We start from the raw sequence: 20,702 nt of genomic DNA, 5'->3' as shown, positions 1-20,702 counted from the left end.
GTTATCAATTTCCAAATAATAGCAAGCGTTTAATTTAATAAATTAATTAAGCGTAAATTATATATATTTATATTTTATAATAATTTTTAGTAAATATAAAATAAGTTGCTCAAAAAAATTGATTGTGTTTTTTAAGATTAATTTAAAAATAACTTTTTTTTACTAATAAAACAATTATTTTAAAAAAATAATGTGCTAAAAACTTTTCAGACATAAATAAAATAATTTAACAATGTACTAATTTATTATCAATAATTGTACTAATCAATAAATTGACTAGTACATTTAAAAAGTACAATGTACTTTTTATCAATATATCTAAAATTTAATTATGGTGTCAATTATAATTAGTAAATATAATATAATTAAAAAATAATTTATAAATATTTGACATTTAAAAAAAATAAACTAGTCCACTAATAAAGTTTCATAAATATATTTTTTTTTAAAAATGAAATATTTATTAGTTATTAATTTTATTGCTTTATCATTAGCTATGGTTAATGCAAGCATTTTGTCTAATCTAGAAAATAATAATAATAATCCACGAAATTTTTCAGGAAAAGTTGTATTGACTACCGGTTCGAGTAGTGGTATCGGTGCCGGTATTGCCAAACTGTTTGCCCGATTGGATGCACTTGTTGTCATCACTGGTCGAAATCAAACTGAAATCCAATTAGTGGCCAATGAATGCCAACAGTTATCGCCTAAAAAACTAAAGGTTTGCTTAATATTATAATAATTATTATTATAATAAAATTTATTAATCCAAATGTATAGCCATTACAAGTCAGGGCCGATGTTAGCAATAGTACTGAATTGCAGTCACTATTGGATCAGACAATCAAAACGTACGGCCAGTTGGATGTGTTGGTCAATAACGCCGGTATTGCTCTTTACTCAAACGTTACGGACAAACAATTTATGTCAGTATTTGATAGAGTATTGAGTGTTAATCTGCGTCCGTATGTAGAGCTCAGTCATCTATCGGTTCCCTATTTGAACAAAACTAACGGCACTATTATCAGCATATCTAGTGGACTATCAATGACTCCGGTTATTATCATAACTTATATATATAATTACAATAATCTAAACCCAATAATTAATAATTATTATTATTTATTTAATTAATTTTAGACTAAATCATTGTTAGCCTATTCAGTGTCCAAAACGGCTATAGATATGATGACCCGTGTGTTGGCACTTGAATTGGGACCCAATATACGGGTCAATACTATCAAGTAATTAATATATATATATATTTAAATTAATTAATTTATTTTATAAATAATATTTTTTTTGTTTAATTAATAATTATATTTGTATAGTCCGGGAACAGTAGCTACTAATCTTGGTTCGGGTATGGATGACAAACAACGGGAAGTAATTATTAAGTTAGTCATATCCCTTACACCATTGAAACGTTTGGGTCAGCCCCAGGATATAGCCGATGCTTGTATTTGGTTGGCCTCCCGATCGGCCAGTTTTATAACCGGTGCCCAACTGGTCATCGATGGCGGACTTATGTACAATTCAGGCGGTTTTTAAAGTATTATTTTGTTTATTGCAATTAAAAACCATTAAATTAATTTTAATAATTATTTTTAATTAGCATATACTGTATGTTATTCTGAAAACAATAAACATTTTTTTTTAAATTTACTAATTATTTTTTTCAAGTTAAATTATTATTTTGTGGAAATATAGTGTCTACAATATAATATAATTTTTTTTTAAAAAAACATTTAAAATAAAGTTAAATGCTATATACAATTAATAAAAAATATAATAAATTTTTAATTTTATTTTTTCTAACAATATATTTTTATTTATTTGTTTTATAATTAGTGGATTTATATAATAAAAAAATGATAAATAATTAATTTAAATAATTACTTACAGTTTTAATTATATAAATTTGACTTAATAATTAGAAATATTATCAACAAACAAAAATAAACAAAATTTTTGTTAAAATCCTAAACTGTATGTTGAACATAAATTACTAATTAAATAATTTAACATTTATAAAAAAAATAATTTTTAGTAAAGCCACTATTTTGTGATAATATTTTTTTTAAATTGTAAAATGCAATAATATTATCAAAATATCCGATTTATTTTTTCGATTTAGTTTTAATATATTAGAAATTATTTTTTTATTATGTTATAATTATAATAATTTTGTTTACTAAATAATATTTAACTAAAATATTTATTATATTTGAACTTAAATATACATAATTTAAAAATAAAAACTTTTAATTTTCGATAATCTATTGTTTAATGAATGTATTTTAGTTGTAAATATACAGTTTATTATTTTTTTTTCTAAATTAAATTTTTTAGATAATAATTTATTTGAGATTTTAAACTAAAAAAAATCAATCTTTACTCAATAAAACTAAATAAAAAATATTTTTGATATTTGTTTGATGAATGATTAAATAATAATAATAATAATAATTACATAAGTTTTCTAATTTATATATATATATATTATAAATAATGTTTTTAAATATAAAATAATTGATTTTAATTAATAGATTGTTTTAATACTGAGATATTTGCCTATATATTTACTGTGTATAATCTAATATGAAATTATTTTTTATTATTAAACTGTAATAATGAACAAAAGATTTTATTTATATATATATATTAGTCTAGATATTATTTATTAGAGAACAAAAAAAAATAAAATTAGATTTTTTCTAAATTAAAAATATAATAACTTTAAATAAAACACATATTTTATCTAAATTCAATTTTTAATTCATTCATTAATTCATTATAATAATTCATTATTATTTTTTAAATATAATTATTTTTTAAAAAATAAAACAAGTTATCTAAATGAATTTGTATAACTATTTATTAAAAAACATAAAACTTAAAGTTTAAAGGTATATTGATATGAATTAATTAAAAGTATATAAGTTGTCAATAAATATTTTATTTTTTTATATTTATAAAATTGTAATAATATTAATAAATTTTAAATAAACAAAAACAAATTATAATTGATCTGCTTAATTTGTAATTTAATATTTATTTTAATTTAATTTTAATAATTATCTAATAAATAATACTTGAAAATATAAAACTTACAAGTTAGTAAATTGTTATATAAATTGTTATAATTATATGCAATGTTTTTTTTCAAAAAAATGTTTATATATATAAATACAAAAAACTGTAAAATTAGCAACTAATAACAATAGATTTTAAACATTTATAATTTTAATAATAATTTTAGTCTCTATATACATATGACAAATTTAATTTTTAAATACAATTGTAATAATAATAAATTTTAGCAAAAACAAAAACAAAACAAATTATAATTAAATTGTTTAGTTTTATTGTTATTTTAATCTAATTTCTAGTTTCTGAACACAACTTTCCGATTAGTTTCAATAGTCCAATAGATTTAAACAAATATTACTGAAATATTTTTTTAATTAATTAACTTATTATTTATTTTTTTGATAATCAAATATTTTCATTGTATCTGATATAACTAAAATTTTAATTATTAATCAATTCAAGTCTATATATTTATTATATTTATAGTTATTTTATTAAATTAAAATTTTAACGATATTAGAAATATATGTATTTAAAAAACTGTAACTATTATAAACATTGTTACATTAACTTAATTTTTATTTTATTAATATTTTAATTTCTACAACGTTGTATTTTTTCATATTTTATATTAATTATATTAATGTATATTAAATTTTATAATTTATACACTAAACATTTGATAGCATAAATAGTTTTAATTTAATTAGAAAAATATATGTAAAATTATATTAGTATTTAAAAATGTTTGAATTAATTTTTTAAACACTTTTTATTAAATATATTAATAAAATAATTCACATAAGCAATAGATATAATAAAATATTTTAACTTATATAAATAGTATACATGTATAGTTTATTAATATATTTAATTATTTTAATAAAAGCTATATTGTGAAACATTAAAAAACATATTTAATATTTAATAATTTTTTCTTAGTTTTCATTAGTTTTAGTTTAGCATTTGATTAACAAAATACATATAAAAAATAAATAAAAATTTATTAATTTGTTTTTTAATTTTTAATATATTTTAAAAAAATGAATTATTTAATTATTATTCTATTCTCTTTAATATTATTTAATTATTTTATTTCTAATAGTAATCAACTTAGTGACAAACAAAGTAATTAATTTTTAGTTTTTAATAATTTTTAATTAATAGTAAAATATATACTTTTATTTTATACTTTTATAACAAATTATATTTATTATCTATTAATTTTGATTATATTTTTGTAGAAAAAGCAAAAAAATGTTAGATAAACATCGTCAAGATTATGCAGGTAAATTAAATAATTTTTTAAATATTATTTTATTATAATTATAAATAACTATTATTTTTTAGAAAAATCTATTTTATTTTATTAAATAATAAGTATTAATTAACTGATTATAATTAATTAAATTTGTTTTAATTAACATTTATTTATACAGTTTTTTTTAAGGTGAAGTTGTAATTAAATATTAAAATTTTTTTAAATAACTTATTATAAATGAAAAATTACAATTGATTATTTTTTAAAAAATAATATTAATAAGTAAATCTATTAAATATTAAAAAAATTATATATATATATTATAATAGATAGCAGAAACGAGGACACAACTCACACAGGTAGAATTATCAATTAATTAAATTTAATTAAAAAATTTTAAATTAAACTTTAAGCAAAAATATTATTATTTTTTTTAATATAATACAATAAATTAATAAACTAAATTTACATATATTTTTTTTAAAGGAAAAAATAGACACTCAGCCTTCAACAATAAAGTGCATGAATATGACAAATGTATTAAATTAATTAACTAATTAATTAATTAAAACATCATGATAAATATTTATTTATTTATTTATATATTTTTTTTGACTAGCAATGTGTCATTGCAATAATCATCATGGTACTTTTTGCGGTTTGGGTATCGAAAATACTGTTGTCCAAACAACTGGTCAAACAGTTTTGTTGGGTAAAACATGTCTAATGGGTAATATATATGAATGTACAAAAAAATAGTAATAGTCCCAAAACTAGGGCTATTGAAAAATCACAATGCAATCGATGCGAACAAATCTGGTCAAAGGAGTTTGGCTATTCTGCTAGATGTTATTCAATTGATGGTTTAGGTATTAATTATAATCAAATTAATCAATTAGACAGTAAGTAATTGTAGTAACAATTGTATTTAAAATATTATATTTTTAAAATATTTTTTTTATGATGAAAATAATTTTTTTTTAATATCTATAATCTATATATATATATATATATATATATATATATAAAATATTTATAATTAAAATAATTAAATTCATTATCATCATATTGATAGAGGAAAGCGTAAACTTGAATTTTAGTTAGTAAAATTTTTTTAAAATTTTTTTTTTAATAAAAAAATTATAGCTAAATTTAAAAATTTTTTAAAATTAAAAAAAATTAAATATTAATAAAAAAAAATTTTTTATAGTTGATACATGTCAATGTCATGAATATATGGGACAATTTTGTTGGTACGATGCAAATAAAATTGGTCAAAATTCTGATCGCAAAGAGGACCGGTATTTATTGAAAGGAAACTGTAGGCGCGATACTATCTACTATTGCGATCCTAAAGAGTATAGGGATAAGAAAAATTTGGTACCCAAGAAAACTACTTGCGCTGATCATAATATTTGTTTTAAAAATGGTCATACTACTGCAATTTGTAATAGTGGCCCCACTAAAGGTATAGTATATACACATATACATTTACACATACACTTTACACATATACAATTTATACATATACACTTTACATATATATATATATATATATATATATACATTTATCACATCTAAACTCTACACATATACACTATACACATATATACTTTACACGTATAAATTTTACACATATACATTTACACATATACACTTTACATTTATACAATTTATACATATACACTTTACAAATATATATACTTTACATATATACACTATACACATATATACTTTACACGTATAAACTTTACACATATACATTTACACATATACACTTTACACATATACAATTTATACATATACACTTTACATATACACACTTTACACACATATACATTTTATCACAGATAAACAATTTTAAAAAAAAAATATTTTGATTTTTTTACTTAAAAAAACTTTAGTTACAAAACTTCATGATTCTCTATGCAACAATCATATTGGTATCTATTGTGGCCATACAGCCAATAGACTAATCAATGGCCAGATAACACTAAAAGGAAATTGTTTAAGTAATACTTTGTACTATTGTGACCAGTTTGCACAATTTGGACCGGCACTATATAATCAAACATGTACAAATAATAATAATAATAATAATAATAATAATAATAGTTGCTATCAACATATGAGTGGTGGTAGTTGCGATAGGAATAGTGGTAATAATAATAATAATATTATTATTATAAATAATTATTTTATTGAAATTTTTATTTTTTTTCATTAATAGATTCCCAAATTAATAAAAAAAACACCAAAATTTCAATGGAACAATAAAGATACAAAAATTTAACCATTAGTAAATTTAATGTTTATTTTTTCAAAAAAATCTATATATTTATATTTAATTCAAATTCTTTAAAAAAAACTAATAATTTTTTTTTAAATAATAAACAAAAAATAATTTTTTAAGTTAAATAAAAAAGTTTTAAAGTTATTATAATTGAATAAATGTATGTGTATGTGTATGTGTATGTGTATGTGTATGTGTATGTGTATGTGTATGTGTATGTGTATGTGTATGTGTATGTGTATGTGTATGTGTATGTGTATGTGTATGTGTATGTGTATGTGTATGTGTATGTGTATGTGTATGTGTATGTGTATGTGTATGTGTATGTGTATGTGTATGTGTATGTGTATGTGTATGTGTATGTGTATGTGTATGTGTATGTGTATGTGTATGTGTATGTGTATGTGTATGTGTATGTGTATGTGTATGTGTATGTGTATGTGTATGTGTATGTGTATGTGTATGTGTATGTGTATGTGTATGTGTATGAGTTATAAATTTTAAAAGTTAAAAAAATTTAAATTTAATGTTTAATTTTGTTTAATTTAATACACAAATTAATTTAAAATACTATTATGTTTTTATTTTATTTTAATTGACTAATGTTTAAATAATTTTGATACATTTTAATTTTTTTTTTAAATTTATTATATTAAATAACTGTAACATTTTACAATTAATATATTATAGACTTTACTAATTATAATATTAATAAACAGTTATATATAAAAAATTTTGATTTTGTTAATTACAAAATTATTTATTATAAATTTAAAATTAGTATAATAATTAAAGAAAGATATTTAAAAAATTAAAATAAATTTAATTTGCAGTTGTAATTAACAAAAAAATAAATATAATTATATTTTTTTTAATACATTTAACAACAACAACAATAAATTTAAAATAAAAAACTATGAATTATAAATAGCATTTATTTTTCAAATTAAATAAAATTTATTAAATAAATTTATTATACATAATTTGACTATATTATTTTAAATGTTAATACACAACATAATATAGTAAAAAATTTAATTAATAATTTATTAAAAATAAATCTATATTTTTTTACTGTTAATTACTAAAATCAACTTAATAATAAAATTTATATTAAGTGTTAATACTGTATTATTATTATTATTATTATTATTATTATTATTATTATTATTATATTTAATTTTATTTATAGTTAGAATTTTTTAAAAAACATATTTTATGACACATTTAATTTTAATCACTAATTATCTGTAAATCTTGTAATAAACTAAAAGAACTATTGATAAACTAATTTATTTTTTTTTAAAAATTCACTTGGTTATTTTGATTTATTGTAAAATAAATAATTTATGAGTATAACCGATAATTTTATTTTGTTATAATAAGTGATAATTTAATTATTTTAATGAAAATTATTTAATTAATTTATTTTTGATATAGAAAGTAATATACTCTTAGCAATTGTATTAACTATATTCAAACAAAATAATTTTTAAAAATAAAATATTTTATACATTTCTGACACATTTAAAAAATTTAAATAAATATTATTTAGTTATTTTTATTTTATAACTATTAATAACAATTTATTATAAAAGATAAACAAATTAGTTGAAAATATTATAATAACATTAAGATCACTGAAATTAATTAAATTGATTATAAATTAATTGCTTATTGTTTTTATAATAAATAAATTGTCTAAATAATTGCAAATATTATTAAAAAATATAAGATTTTTTTTAAAAATCAAAAAGCTGTATTTTATATATAAATAGTTTAAGAACGTAATTTAAAATTATTAAAAATTTAACTATTTTAGAATAGAGAAATATTTGCCATAATTTTGTTCAAATATTGTAATAAAAATTATCAATTAAACATTAATTTTGTGTTAAATGATTATAATTATTATTCTATAAATTTAATTAAATTAATTAATCAGTTAAGTTATATTTATATAATATTTATTTTAAATTTAAAATTTAAGTTTATTTCATATTTATAGAATTGATAATAAGTTTAACAAATAAAAATAAAATTATAATAAAATTAATTAATTTTGATGGTGTTATTTGTAGTTATTTTAATGTAATTTTAATAATTATCTAATTAATAATGCTTCAAATCTAAGTTGATCAATTATGTCATAATAAATATTTGCAAATATTATGAAATAATAATAATTTATTTTTTTTTTAAATTTTTAAATACTGTTTATTGAACATAAATAGTTAATTGAATAATTTTAGTTTATCTTAATTTTAATAGATTTTATGCAAATAAATAATTAAAATGTTTAGTAAATTATATTTTTTTAAAATTAGATATTATTATTATTATTATTATTATTGCAACACTGGGTTTGTAATATAGAAAACAATGTAATTAATAATTAATTAAATAATAATATTTCCTTTACTGTTAATTACTAAAATTTATATCTAGTGTTAATATTAATTATTATATTTACTCTTATTTAAAGTTAGATTTTTAAAAAATATATAAATAAACTATTTAGTAAACTGTAACTTTTAACATACAATTCTATTATGTAATAATTAAATTATAATAATTGTAATTTATTAGGTTAAAGACAAATTTGAACTAAAATTATAATTTTTATTACAAAAAATTCAAATTACAAGTTAATTGATTAATTTTAATAATGTTAATCTTAAAATTGAGCAATTTATATATTTATTCATTATTATCAGCAATAAAAAATCAATGATATTATAAACATTAAAATTTAGTTTTTATTATAAATTGCTTAAATAATTGCAAAGATTATGAAACAATAGAGCAATTATTTTTTAAATTAAAAAAACTGTATTTTAAGATAAATAAGTAAAAAAAGTAATTTAAAATTAATAAAATTTTTAATATTTTAGATTATCACAACTTTCTCATATTTTTAAAAAAAATATTGTAATCAAATCGCTTATATTTTTATTATTATTTAAAAAATTCGAATATATTTTTAGTTACAGTTTTTATTTAAAAATAATATCTTTAATTTATTTTACAGTTAATTACAATTTTCTTTTGATAATATATTTATTTAAAAAAAAACTGTAAAATTAATTATTAATGTAATATTATTGTTGTTTATTATACCAAAATTTCTAAATTAGTTAGTAAACCGTAAATATAATAGATTTTTTTTAATTATTTATTTTTTTTGCTACAATTTGTTAATGATTTATGTTATACCAATAGAAAAGTTATTTATAAAATAATTAATCATGAAGTCAGCAAAAAAAAAATAATTTAAAAATTATTTATTTTAGAATTTTCTAATTAAATAAAAACTACAAATTAGCTAACAAAACAATTAGTGACTAAATTTAATTAAAAAAAATTTCATTTATATATTTATTAAATTATAATTAAATAATAAAAATATTTCAATCAATGCGTTTTGTAACTAAAACTTAATATAAAGTATATATTAACTAATTAATTTAATTATTTAAATAGATTGTACAGTTTTTTTTTAAAAAATAACTATTGAATCAATGATTTTATTAATTTATTGTCAATTATTTAAAAATTTATTTTAGCTATTATTAAAATAAACAACATTATTATTATTTTAATTGAGATTTTATACAAATTAAATTTAAATAGTTTTATGGTATGTTTTTTTTATTAAATTGTTTGTTGCTATTATTTTTAAATTAAATTAAAACATATTAGTGTCCCAAGTTATATATAATAATATTGTTTGCTAAATAAATTATTTTAAGTAATATTTTATATGTTACAGTTTATTTAAATATAAATAATATTTTTTAGAGTATTTAAAATAAGTATAAGAAATTAATTGTATAAATTTTTCTTTTATTAATATTTTAATTTTAATTTCTTTAACGTTATAATTTTTGCTCATATTTTATATTAATTATATTTTTGTTGATGTTTTTATTTAATTGTGTTTTTTTGTACAAATTGATAAAATTAAGTTTAGTTAAGTTGTAATAATAACTATTTATTTCAAAATATATATTTGTATTATATTATAAATTATCATATTATAATTATCACAATTATAAATTAAATATTACTATTTTTGCAATAATTAGATTTCTTTTTAGTATTAAACATAAATAACAAAAATTTTAAAACACTTTTATTAAATTATCTTATTTTTGTTATTTAGAAAACTGTAATAGTTAATATAAAAATTATAAAAAAGATTTATATAATAGTTTAGTTTATTTTAAAATTTAGTGTGAAATGTTTTGGTCGTATATTTAATTAGTTATATATTTAAATTTTTTGTTTTATTTTATTAAGTTTCTTTCTATTAAATAATTAATTTTTTAATTTAAAGCAAATAAAATTTCAAAGTTTATTTTGAGCTTGCCTTTTAAAATTAAATTTTTTCTAAATATAATCAATTAATTAATTGTCAACACATTTTCTAGTTATTATCAAAAAATAAATAAAAATTTATGCTTAAATTTTTAATCTTTTATTTAATATATTTATTTTTTAAAAAAAATAATCTCTTTAGTAAACTGTAATAAACAACATATAATTTATAAGAATATATTTATTAAAATATAATTGTTTATTTAATTTAGGAAAAATAGAAGGCCATGAATTAATTTTGTATTGTATTAATTAAGTTATTTGTAACAAATATTTAACATAAAAATTATCTATTATTATAATAAATTAGAATCAATAAATAATTAAATTATTAATAGATTTAAATTTTATAGTGTTTATTATTTATTTTTTTTAATAATTAAATAGTTTCATTGTATATGATAGAATAATTAATTGTTTTCAACTTTAAAAATTATTATTTGAATAAATTAGATTTAAGTTTATAATTAATCAATTCAAATCTATATATGTTATTATATTTTATTTATTCTATATATAATACTTTAGGATATTTGAAATATAATTATTAATAAACTGTAACCATAATAAACATTATTATATTAGATTAATATTTATTTTATTAATAATTTAAATTTAGATTTTTGTTAAAAATAACAAAATTTTTATCATATTTTATATTAATTAAATTTTTGTTGATGTTGTATTTTTAATTGTGTTTTAGTACAAATTGATAAAATTAACGATAAATAAATTATTAGATTGCCTCCCCAACTAAAGATAAGTAATTTTTACAAATATTTTAAATAGTTATTATTTAAATTTTTATCATTAATATTTTACTAAAATAATTAAGTAATGGATAACTTTTTAATATAAAAAGTTAATAGTTTAAAAAAATATGACTTAAATTTATGTTTATAATAAAATTGAATAAATATTCTAAATATGATTTTAATAAAATTTAATTTCTAACATTTTAACAAATATTTAAATACAATTTAGGGTACAATCTTAATCGCCTTATCGCCCCATTGCTCCAATATTTATTACTTATATATTTTAAATTAATAAAATTATATTTAAATATTTATATTTTAGTTACAAATTTTAGTAATAAATAATATAAGTAAAAATTTTTTAATTAAAAAATTATTTATTGTTAAAAATTGTAATTACAATACTTATTATTTAAAATCTACCAAAAAAATATTTAAATAAATTTTACTATTTATTAAATAATAAGTATATTAATAATAAAAAATATATAATTATTTAAATATAATTTTAAAAATTAAAATATTTAAGTAATTAATGTTAGAGCAATGGGGCGATGGGGCGATGGGGCGATTAAGATAGTACCACAATTTAGTACCATGTGTTTTAATGATGCTAATTGTCTGTACTATTATATTGATTTATATTAATAATATATATTAAATTATTTAATTTTTTTAAAAATAGTTTTCATAAACTAATCTAGATAGAATTTTTAAAAAAAAATTATAATAATTTTGTTTACTAAATAATTTAATTAAAATATTTTATATTATAACTAAACTATAATTTTTTTTTATAAATTAAAATGATTTCTTTGAGGATTTCTAATAAATTTTGTTTTAGAATTTTCTTTATATAGAAATAATAATTTAAAAAAATAAATTAGTTTATTAAAAAAAATTTTATAATAAAATTTCTTAGATAATAATCTATTACTATTAATATTTAATTAAAATTTCAATTATAATATTAGTTTTACTAAAAAATTATATAATTAAACAAACAAATTATATTTTAACTAATATTTAAATTAATTTTATAATAGTAGTATATTAATACATAATTACTTAATCTTGTATATTAAAATTTACAGTTTTTATTTATTTTGAATTATTTTTTTAAACAAAATATTTTTCGAAATTATTTTTCTGTGAAAATTGAATAATTTATATAAACATTTAGTATTTTTTTTTATTTTAAAACTTTTTACTACTTTTAAAACTATTTTTCAGAAAACAAATTGGTTTAAAATATGAATTATTTAGTGTAATTTATTTTATTAAATTGATTTATAAAGTGGCTTTATAAATAATATTTGTAAATAATATGAAACAATAATAATTTTTAAAAATTGTAAATTTTACATAACAAGTTTTTTGAATAATTTAATAGTAATAAAAATATAAATCATAGAATGATTGGGCTTCTATTTTTTTAAATATCTTTATAATATTTATATTTTTTTAAAAAATAACTAATAGTTCATAAACTAGATTATCCATAGATATCATTTTTTTGTTAAATAAAATAATTTTACTAAAATATAAATAATAATATAAATTAAATAATATCTTTTGGTAAATTCTAAAATATATTATTTTAGAATTTAATTTATATAAAAAATAATAATTTTGAAAATAAATTACTATTTATTCAACAAGAAATAAATTGTTTAATTAAATTTCTTAGTTAATAATTTATTACTATAAATATTTAAAAAACATAAATTATAATATTAGTTGTAATTATAAATATATACCATGTTTATTATTATTATATACATTTAATTGTTAATTTTTAATAGACGTTTGTTAGCCAGTATAAATAGTAAACTAATTTGAAAATTTTAATTAAAAATAAATTTATTAATAACTGTAATTGTGTTTTTAAATATATTAATAATTTTTATTATTTAGTAATTATTAGCAATTAGTTTCGTTTACTAGGGTACTATTAATTTATTTATACTAATATTTAACTTAAAAAAATTTATTTATTTAATTATTGTTTTTTACTGTAATTATTTTGTTGTTTAATTTAACTTGTTGGTTATTTGTTTTAAATAGAAAATTAATAACTTATTATTAGTTTATTAATAGCTGTCAATATTTTTTATTTATATTATAAATTTCTTTATAGTATTTTTTTTATCTAAGTATTTAGTAATATTTTTTTTTTGGTTTTATTTTGTTTTATAAAAAATTTAAATAATTACTTATATAGTTTTACTAATAATATTTGACTATAAATATTTCCAAATAATATAAAACAATATTTTTTTAAAATCAATATTTGTATATTTTACATTAATTGAATAATTTAACATTAATAAAAATTAAAACTATAGCATACACTAGAATGTTGATATTTTTAAATATTCTAAAAGTGTAATCAAATCATCAATAGAGATTATCTATTTATTTTAAATAAGCTATACTAATTTAATAACAATTAATAAAATATAAAATAAAACCTTTAATTGGTGAACGTTTGTCTTAATTAAACTAATTTTTATTTAACTAAAAATATTATTAAATTAAATTAAATTACAGTTTATATTTACAGTATTTTTTTAACTGTTAATAGATTTAAAATTAATATAATTTTGAATTAACTAATTATTTTAGAAAATGAAATCAAATTTTGTTATAAATAAAAAATAATATTTATGTCATTTATTTTTATTATATAATGTAATATACTTTAAGCAAAATAAAATTAATTTTTTAAATCTTATCATTCTTATTTAATATTTTATACTTTTCTGACACAATTATAAAATTTTTAGTTTATTATTTTAAAACTATTAATAACAATTTATAAAAATCTTGTTGTTGAAAATAATATTATAAACATTAAGATTATTGATTAATTGTAATTATTTTTTTTATAATATTGATTTAAATGATTACTTAATAATAAAATTTTGATTTAATTTAAATAATTAATTTAAAATAAATCATAAAGCTGTATATTGTACATAAATAGCTAATTGAATAATTTTAAATTAACAAAAATTCAAAATTATAGTTTAGAGGCCATTCAGCCATATTTTAAAAAAAAAATATTGAAAATGTTATCAAATTAATAATATAGACTATTGTTTCTACGTTTAATTTATTTTAACTAAAAGATTGTCATCAAAAAAAATAATTATTAAAACTTTTAGTAAATTTTATTGAAAAAATATTAGACAAGCAAAATTGTTTTATAATATAGTAAAAAAAATCTATCTATATATTATTATTATTAAATATTATTAAAATTAAATATATGAATAATTCAATACTATAACTTTAATATACTATTAAAATATATTATTATTTATTTAATTATATTTGTATTTCAATTAACATATTGATTAGATTTTAATTCACAACATAATAAATAAAAAATATTAATAACTAATAAATAACATAATTTTTTAATATAATTAAAAAAAACAAAATTTATTTAATATTTTGTTTTTTAAATTATAATTTTTAAAGTTCAGATAAAGTTTTTTAAATGTAAATTTCATGATTTTAGTAAATATTAAATTTTTATGGAAAACTGTAGCATTAATTTAATATTTTATTAGATATTAGATATTTTACTTATTTTTAATAAAATATTAGATAGAGGAAAAAATACAAATTAAATTTGTATTGTATTATTAACTTTTTACAAATAATTATTAAAATAAACTAAATAATAATATATAACAATATATATATATATATATAATATATATTATTTTTTTATTGTAATTAATTATATTAATAATAAATTTTTTAGTGATTTAAATAATTAGATTTTATTTTAAATATAATATACACTACACAACATAAAAAATAAAAAATATTATTAACTTATAATTAATTTAATTCAAAAACGGAAAATAAATAAACTGTAAACTTTAAAAAACTTTATAATAAATTAAATTCATATAATTAGATTTCAATTGAACGATTAAAAATTATTTCAAAATTTATTTTTATTAAAAAATTATATTATAATTAATAAATTATATAATAAAACCATATCAAAATTCAAAACTCAAAATTTTTAAAAATAAATTATATTAAGCTAAAATTAATAAAAATTGAATTAGATTACTGTTTATTTTTATACTGTTAATATTATAGTAAAAGTTAAATTTACACAATTTATTAATAATTTAACAAAAATAATTTTAATGTGTTTTATTTTTAATTATAGAATATTGTATAGAATATTGATTTTGTAAATATTTAATAATACAAAATAATTTTTTTTTAAATCTTATAATTTTTCAATAATGTTTTATTATATAAATATTATTGTAAAATGTAATCAAATCATCAATTTGTGCCAACAGTTTGCGACTTTAGTTTTAATCTTAACTAACAGATTGTCTTCAAAAATAAATAATTAATAAATATTAATATAATAATAAAAATATTAGTAATAATTAATCTTTAATTTTATATATAAATAATTTAAATTAAAAATTTTCTCTTATTTCTTTCCCACTAAAATATTTAGTTTTAGAATTTATATTATATAAAAATATTAATTTTTAATATAAATTACAGTTTGTTTTATTTAATGTCTATTAGTCAACAATTTATTATTATAAATATATTTTTGTTTTTATATACCATGTTTTCAAAAATTTTTATAAATTAATGTTAGTAATTTTAATCTGAAGATTGAGCATTTTATTTCTAAATGTTGAATTAATATATTATTTATTATGTTTATAGAAATTAATTGTTTTAAAATTTAAATAATTAAAAAAATCAATATTCTATTTGTTAAAATTGTTATTGATTTACTAATTTACCTATAAATATTACAGTACTAAAAAATTTAAATAAAAATTTTTAATTGTAAAAATTAATGTTTTTTTTAAATAATTGAATTAATGAATTCAAAAGCAGCTAGATTTTATAATTTTGTTTACTATATAAATTTTATATTGTAGGGAAAGTGGGTACATTACGGGTATCTAAGTTTGTCTAACCTTCCTTATGTAAACCAAACACTCGGCAATACACCACTTACCTTACGGTTTTGACTCTTTTAGTGATAACTTATAGTAATGCGTGGCTTAGGAACGAGCGGTTTCCTATTTATTCTACTCTGACCAATTAATTCTTTAGCCCAAATAGGTTTTGTCCCCCAATAGGGTCTGTCACCCAAATAGGGTCTGTCACCCAAATAGGGTCTGTCACCCAAATAGGGTCTGTCACCCAAATAGGGTCTGTCACCCAAATAGCGTCTGTCACCCAAGTAGGGTCTGTCACCCAAATAGGGTCTGTCACCCAAATAGGGTCTGTCACCCAAATAGGGTCTGTCACCCAAATAGGGTCTGTCACCCAAATAGGGTCTGTCACCCAAATAGGGTCTGTCACCCAAATAGGCTCTGTCACCCAAATAGGCTCTGTCACCCAAGTAGGGTTTCAGATCCGTCTAGGGTTTCAGATCCGTCTAGGGTTTCAGATCCGTCTAGGGTTTCAGATCCGTCTAGGGTTTCAGATCCGTCTAGGGTTTCAGATCCGTTAGGGTTTCAGATCCGTCTAGGGTTTCAGTCCCGTCTAGGGTTTCAGATCCGTCTAGGGTTTCAGATCCGTCTAGGGTTTCAGTCCCGTCTAGGGTTTCAGATCCGTGTAGGGATTCAGATCCATCTAGGGTTTCGGATCCGTATAGGGTTACAAGGCCTGGAAGGACCGTGGGCCTGGAAGGACCGTGGGCCTGGAAGGACCGTGGGCCTGGAAGGACCGTGGGCCTGGAAGGACCGTGGGCCTGGAAGGACCGTGGGCCTGGAAGGACCGTGGGCCTGGAAGGACCGTGGGCCTGGAAGGACCGTGGGCCTGGAAGGACCGTGGGCCTATAAGGACCGTGGGCCTATAAGGACCGTGGGCCTATAAGGACCGTGGGCCTATAAGGACCGTGGGCCTATAAGGACCGTGGGCCTATAAGGACCGTGGGCCTATAAGGACCGTGGGCCTATAAGGACCGTGGGCCTATAAGGACCGTGGGCCTATAAGGACCGTGGGCCTTAAGGACCGTGGGCCTATAAGGACCGTGGGCCTATAAGGACCGTGGGCCTATAAGGACCGTGGGCCTATAAGGACCGTGGGCCTATAAGGACCGTGGGCCTATAAGGACCGTGGGCCTATAAGGACCGTGGGCCTATAAGGACCGTGGGCCTATAAGGACCGTGGGCCTATAAGGACCGTGGGCCTATAAGGACCGTGGGCCTATAAGGACCGTGGGCCTATAAGGACCGTGGGCCTATAAGGACCGTGGGCCTATAAGGACCGTGGGCCTATAAGGACCGTGGGCCTATAAGGACCGTGGGCCTATAAGGACCGTGGGCCTATAAGGACCGTGGGCCTATAAGGACCGTGGGCCTATAAGGACCGTGGGCCTATAAGGACCGTGGGCCTATAAGGACCGTGGGCCTATAAGGACCGTGGGCCTATAAGGACCGTGGGCCTATAAGGTACACTAAGAGCCGTCCGTTAACGGATACGGGGTCCGGAGTTCTCATAATAAAAATATTTACTTACGTAATAGTTGTTAGCTGTCCGCGTAGTTGTGGATAGGTCCAAAGGCGTCCCTTAAGATGTCCAAACAGTTGATTCGCGATGACAAAGTAAACACACACACAAAGTAATATGCAAATACTTTTATTAATTCACTTTAAAGTAATACACGTAGTATGACTCCAAATGGAGAACTGATTTTGGTGTCTGAGAGACACCTCTATTTATACTAAAGTGTACGTGAGGAGAAAGTGTGTCACATTGAGTCAGGATTTAATCACTATTAAAACTGGGAGTTTACTATTTAATTTTTTCTATAACATTTTAGTGCATTATTTTAACACTCTATTTAACACAAAATATTGGATAAAGTTTCCTTAAAAACAAGGTGTTTACCTTTAGGTTTTTTGTAAAACATTTTAGTGCTGTTATAAATTTTTAACAAATAAAAATAAGAATAATTTTTGAAATAATTTTTCAGAGTATAACAAATAAAATACCCTTACAATATATCCTTGACTTCAATATAAAATTATTTAATGTTGAAATATTAGTGTATATAAGCATTTGTTTATTATAGGGAAAGTTTTCAATAATTTAGCTTATGTAATAATTATGTTTTTAATTATTTAAATAAAAACAAAACTATTTTGCTGATTTGACCCACTATTGCATTTCCGCCCCTTCAAGTCTTCATCTGTCCTCAGATGTGTAAAATCAGTAACACTAATAACTCATGTACACATTAGTTTACAAATTTATAAAATATTACTATAAAATCCCTTCACCTTAAAAAAATGCATGCATTATATAAACTTTAATCTAAAATACCAATAAACCATGCATTATAATAAAATTTTAACCATTGTCCGTTTTCTGATCATCATTGTGCTTTGTTTCTTTTTCCGTGTTATCATCTATTTCATCGTCCAGTTGATTTTCATTGTCATTTTGTGTAGTAATATGTTTAGCATTGTTACTATCTACTTCATCAATGCCGTCCAATTCAGGAATTGTTTCATTGTTCCATTTTCTTAATCGTCTTATATGTACTTTCTTAAACTTTTTCCTTGGATTATGTACACTTTGGACAGTGTATACAAGTGGACTGTGCCGCGTAATTATCTTATAAGGGCCAATATATTGGCTTAGTAATTTCGTACTAAGACCAATCTCTCTGTGAGGAATATGTAGTGACACCAAGTCACCCTCCTCAAATACTACATCGCGATGTTTAGCATCATAACGGAATTTACCATCATTATGAGCCTCTATAATTCTCATATGAACCAATCTTCTTGTCTCCTCCATATATTTTAAATAATTAGTGCCAAATGCAAAGTCACGCGGCAGATCATAAGATACGTCAATTGGTACTTTTGGTTCTCTTCCATATAGTAAGAAAAACGGAGAAACTTTGGTAGCTTTATGATGACTAACGTTATACGAGAATGTTACTTTGGGTAAGTACTGGTCCCAATTGGTAACATTATCTTGAACATAATGTTTAAGCATCATAGCTACAGTCCCACATGCTTTTTCTGCTGTTCCATTCGATTGTGGACTATATGGTGTGGTTTTCACATGTTTGGAGGCTGTCAACTTAAAGACTTCTTCCATAAAGTCTGATATAAAGTATCTGGCATTATCTGTTAACACTTTTTTAATGGCGCCGTGTCTTGCCAATACTTCATCTACAAACCATTTCGCTATGGTAATGGCTTGTACATTCCTCACTGCCTTTGTCTCCATCCATTTTGTAAATAAGTCAATCATTATTATAATGTATTTACTGCCTTTTGACGTCGGAGAGAGAGGCCCAAGTATGTCTACTCCGACAATTTCAAATGGTTCATTGGCATCGATAGGCTGCAGCATTCCTTTCTCCAGTTTATTGTCGACTTTATTCAACTGACATGACTCGCAGTTGTTTACGTATTTTCTGATTGACTTTTCACAGTGAGGCCAGAAAAATCTCTCTTTGATTTTTCCATATGTCTTTTCAAATCCTAAGTGAGCTCCGGACAACTCATTGTCATGTAAATCTTGTAGGATTTGTCGTCTTAATTCTTTAGGAAGGCATAACTGTAGCCTCCTATTTCTATTATCATCATAACTTATCCTATATAGAATTTCATTTTCAATAATGAATTTGCTTAAGCTTTTACTTTGTTGATTATTTTTTATTTTCTCTTTTAATTCTTTACACCATTTATCACTATCTTGTTTCTCTATTATGTTTATTGTAGGATTTATTAGTACTGGTATTACTGGTTCCCAATCGTCTGGTTTTTCGTATGGATATCTTGATAATGCGTCAGCATTGTTATGTAATTTTCCTTTCTTATATTTCACTTCAAAGTCATATTCTTCGAGTATTGTTCTCCAATGCATTAATCTT

At 19.8% G+C, this 20,702-nt stretch overlaps 2 protein-coding genes across 2 annotated transcripts; both read left to right on the top strand.

Moving 5' to 3' along the window:
* Positions 1–496: 496 nt before the first annotated feature.
* On the top strand, positions 497–1,551 carry LOC128951615 (uncharacterized). Its single transcript, XM_054296863.1, has 4 exons — positions 497–721; positions 781–1,056; positions 1,141–1,244; positions 1,332–1,551. Exons 1-4 carry the CDS (start codon positions 497–499, stop codon positions 1,549–1,551), a joined length of 825 nt encoding a protein of 274 aa, XP_054152838.1.
* Positions 1,552–5,557: 4,006 nt separating this feature from the next.
* On the top strand, positions 5,558–16,772 carry LOC128951614 (uncharacterized). The gene is made up of 3 exons (XM_054296862.1): positions 5,558–5,822; positions 6,259–6,513; positions 16,735–16,772. The coding sequence occupies exons 1-3, from the start codon at positions 5,591–5,593 to the stop codon at positions 16,770–16,772; spliced, it is 525 nt and encodes a 174-aa protein (XP_054152837.1). The 5' UTR covers positions 5,558–5,590.
* Positions 16,773–20,702: the final 3,930 nt, after the last annotated feature.

Source organism: Oppia nitens, unplaced genomic scaffold, assembly GCF_028296485.1.
Source record: "Oppia nitens isolate AA-2021 unplaced genomic scaffold, nextdenovo-longstitch-racon4-pilon3 scaffold1_pilon_pilon_pilon, whole genome shotgun sequence".
Lineage (NCBI taxonomy): Eukaryota > Metazoa > Arthropoda > Arachnida > Sarcoptiformes > Oppiidae > Oppia > Oppia nitens.
This window is presented reverse-complemented; position numbering and strand designations above follow the sequence as displayed.

Excerpts from the sequence above, each read along its gene's own strand:
- LOC128951615 (XM_054296863.1), top strand. The coding sequence starts at position 497 with ATGGTTAATGCAAGCATTTTGTCTAATCTAGAAAATAATAATAATAAT. Across the intron at positions 1,057-1,140 it reads GTGGACTATCAATGACTCCG|ACTAAATCATTGTTAGCCTA; the intron begins GTTATTATCATA and ends AATTAATTTTAG. Across the intron at positions 1,245-1,331 it reads ATACGGGTCAATACTATCAA|TCCGGGAACAGTAGCTACTA; the intron begins GTAATTAATATA and ends ATATTTGTATAG.
- LOC128951614 (XM_054296862.1), top strand. The coding sequence starts at position 5,591 with ATGGGACAATTTTGTTGGTACGATGCAAATAAAATTGGTCAAAATTCT. Across the intron at positions 5,823-6,258 it reads TAATAGTGGCCCCACTAAAG|TTACAAAACTTCATGATTCT; the intron begins GTATAGTATATA and ends AAAAAACTTTAG. Across the intron at positions 6,514-16,734 it reads TAGTTGCGATAGGAATAGTG|GGAAAGTGGGTACATTACGG; the intron begins GTAATAATAATA and ends TTTATATTGTAG.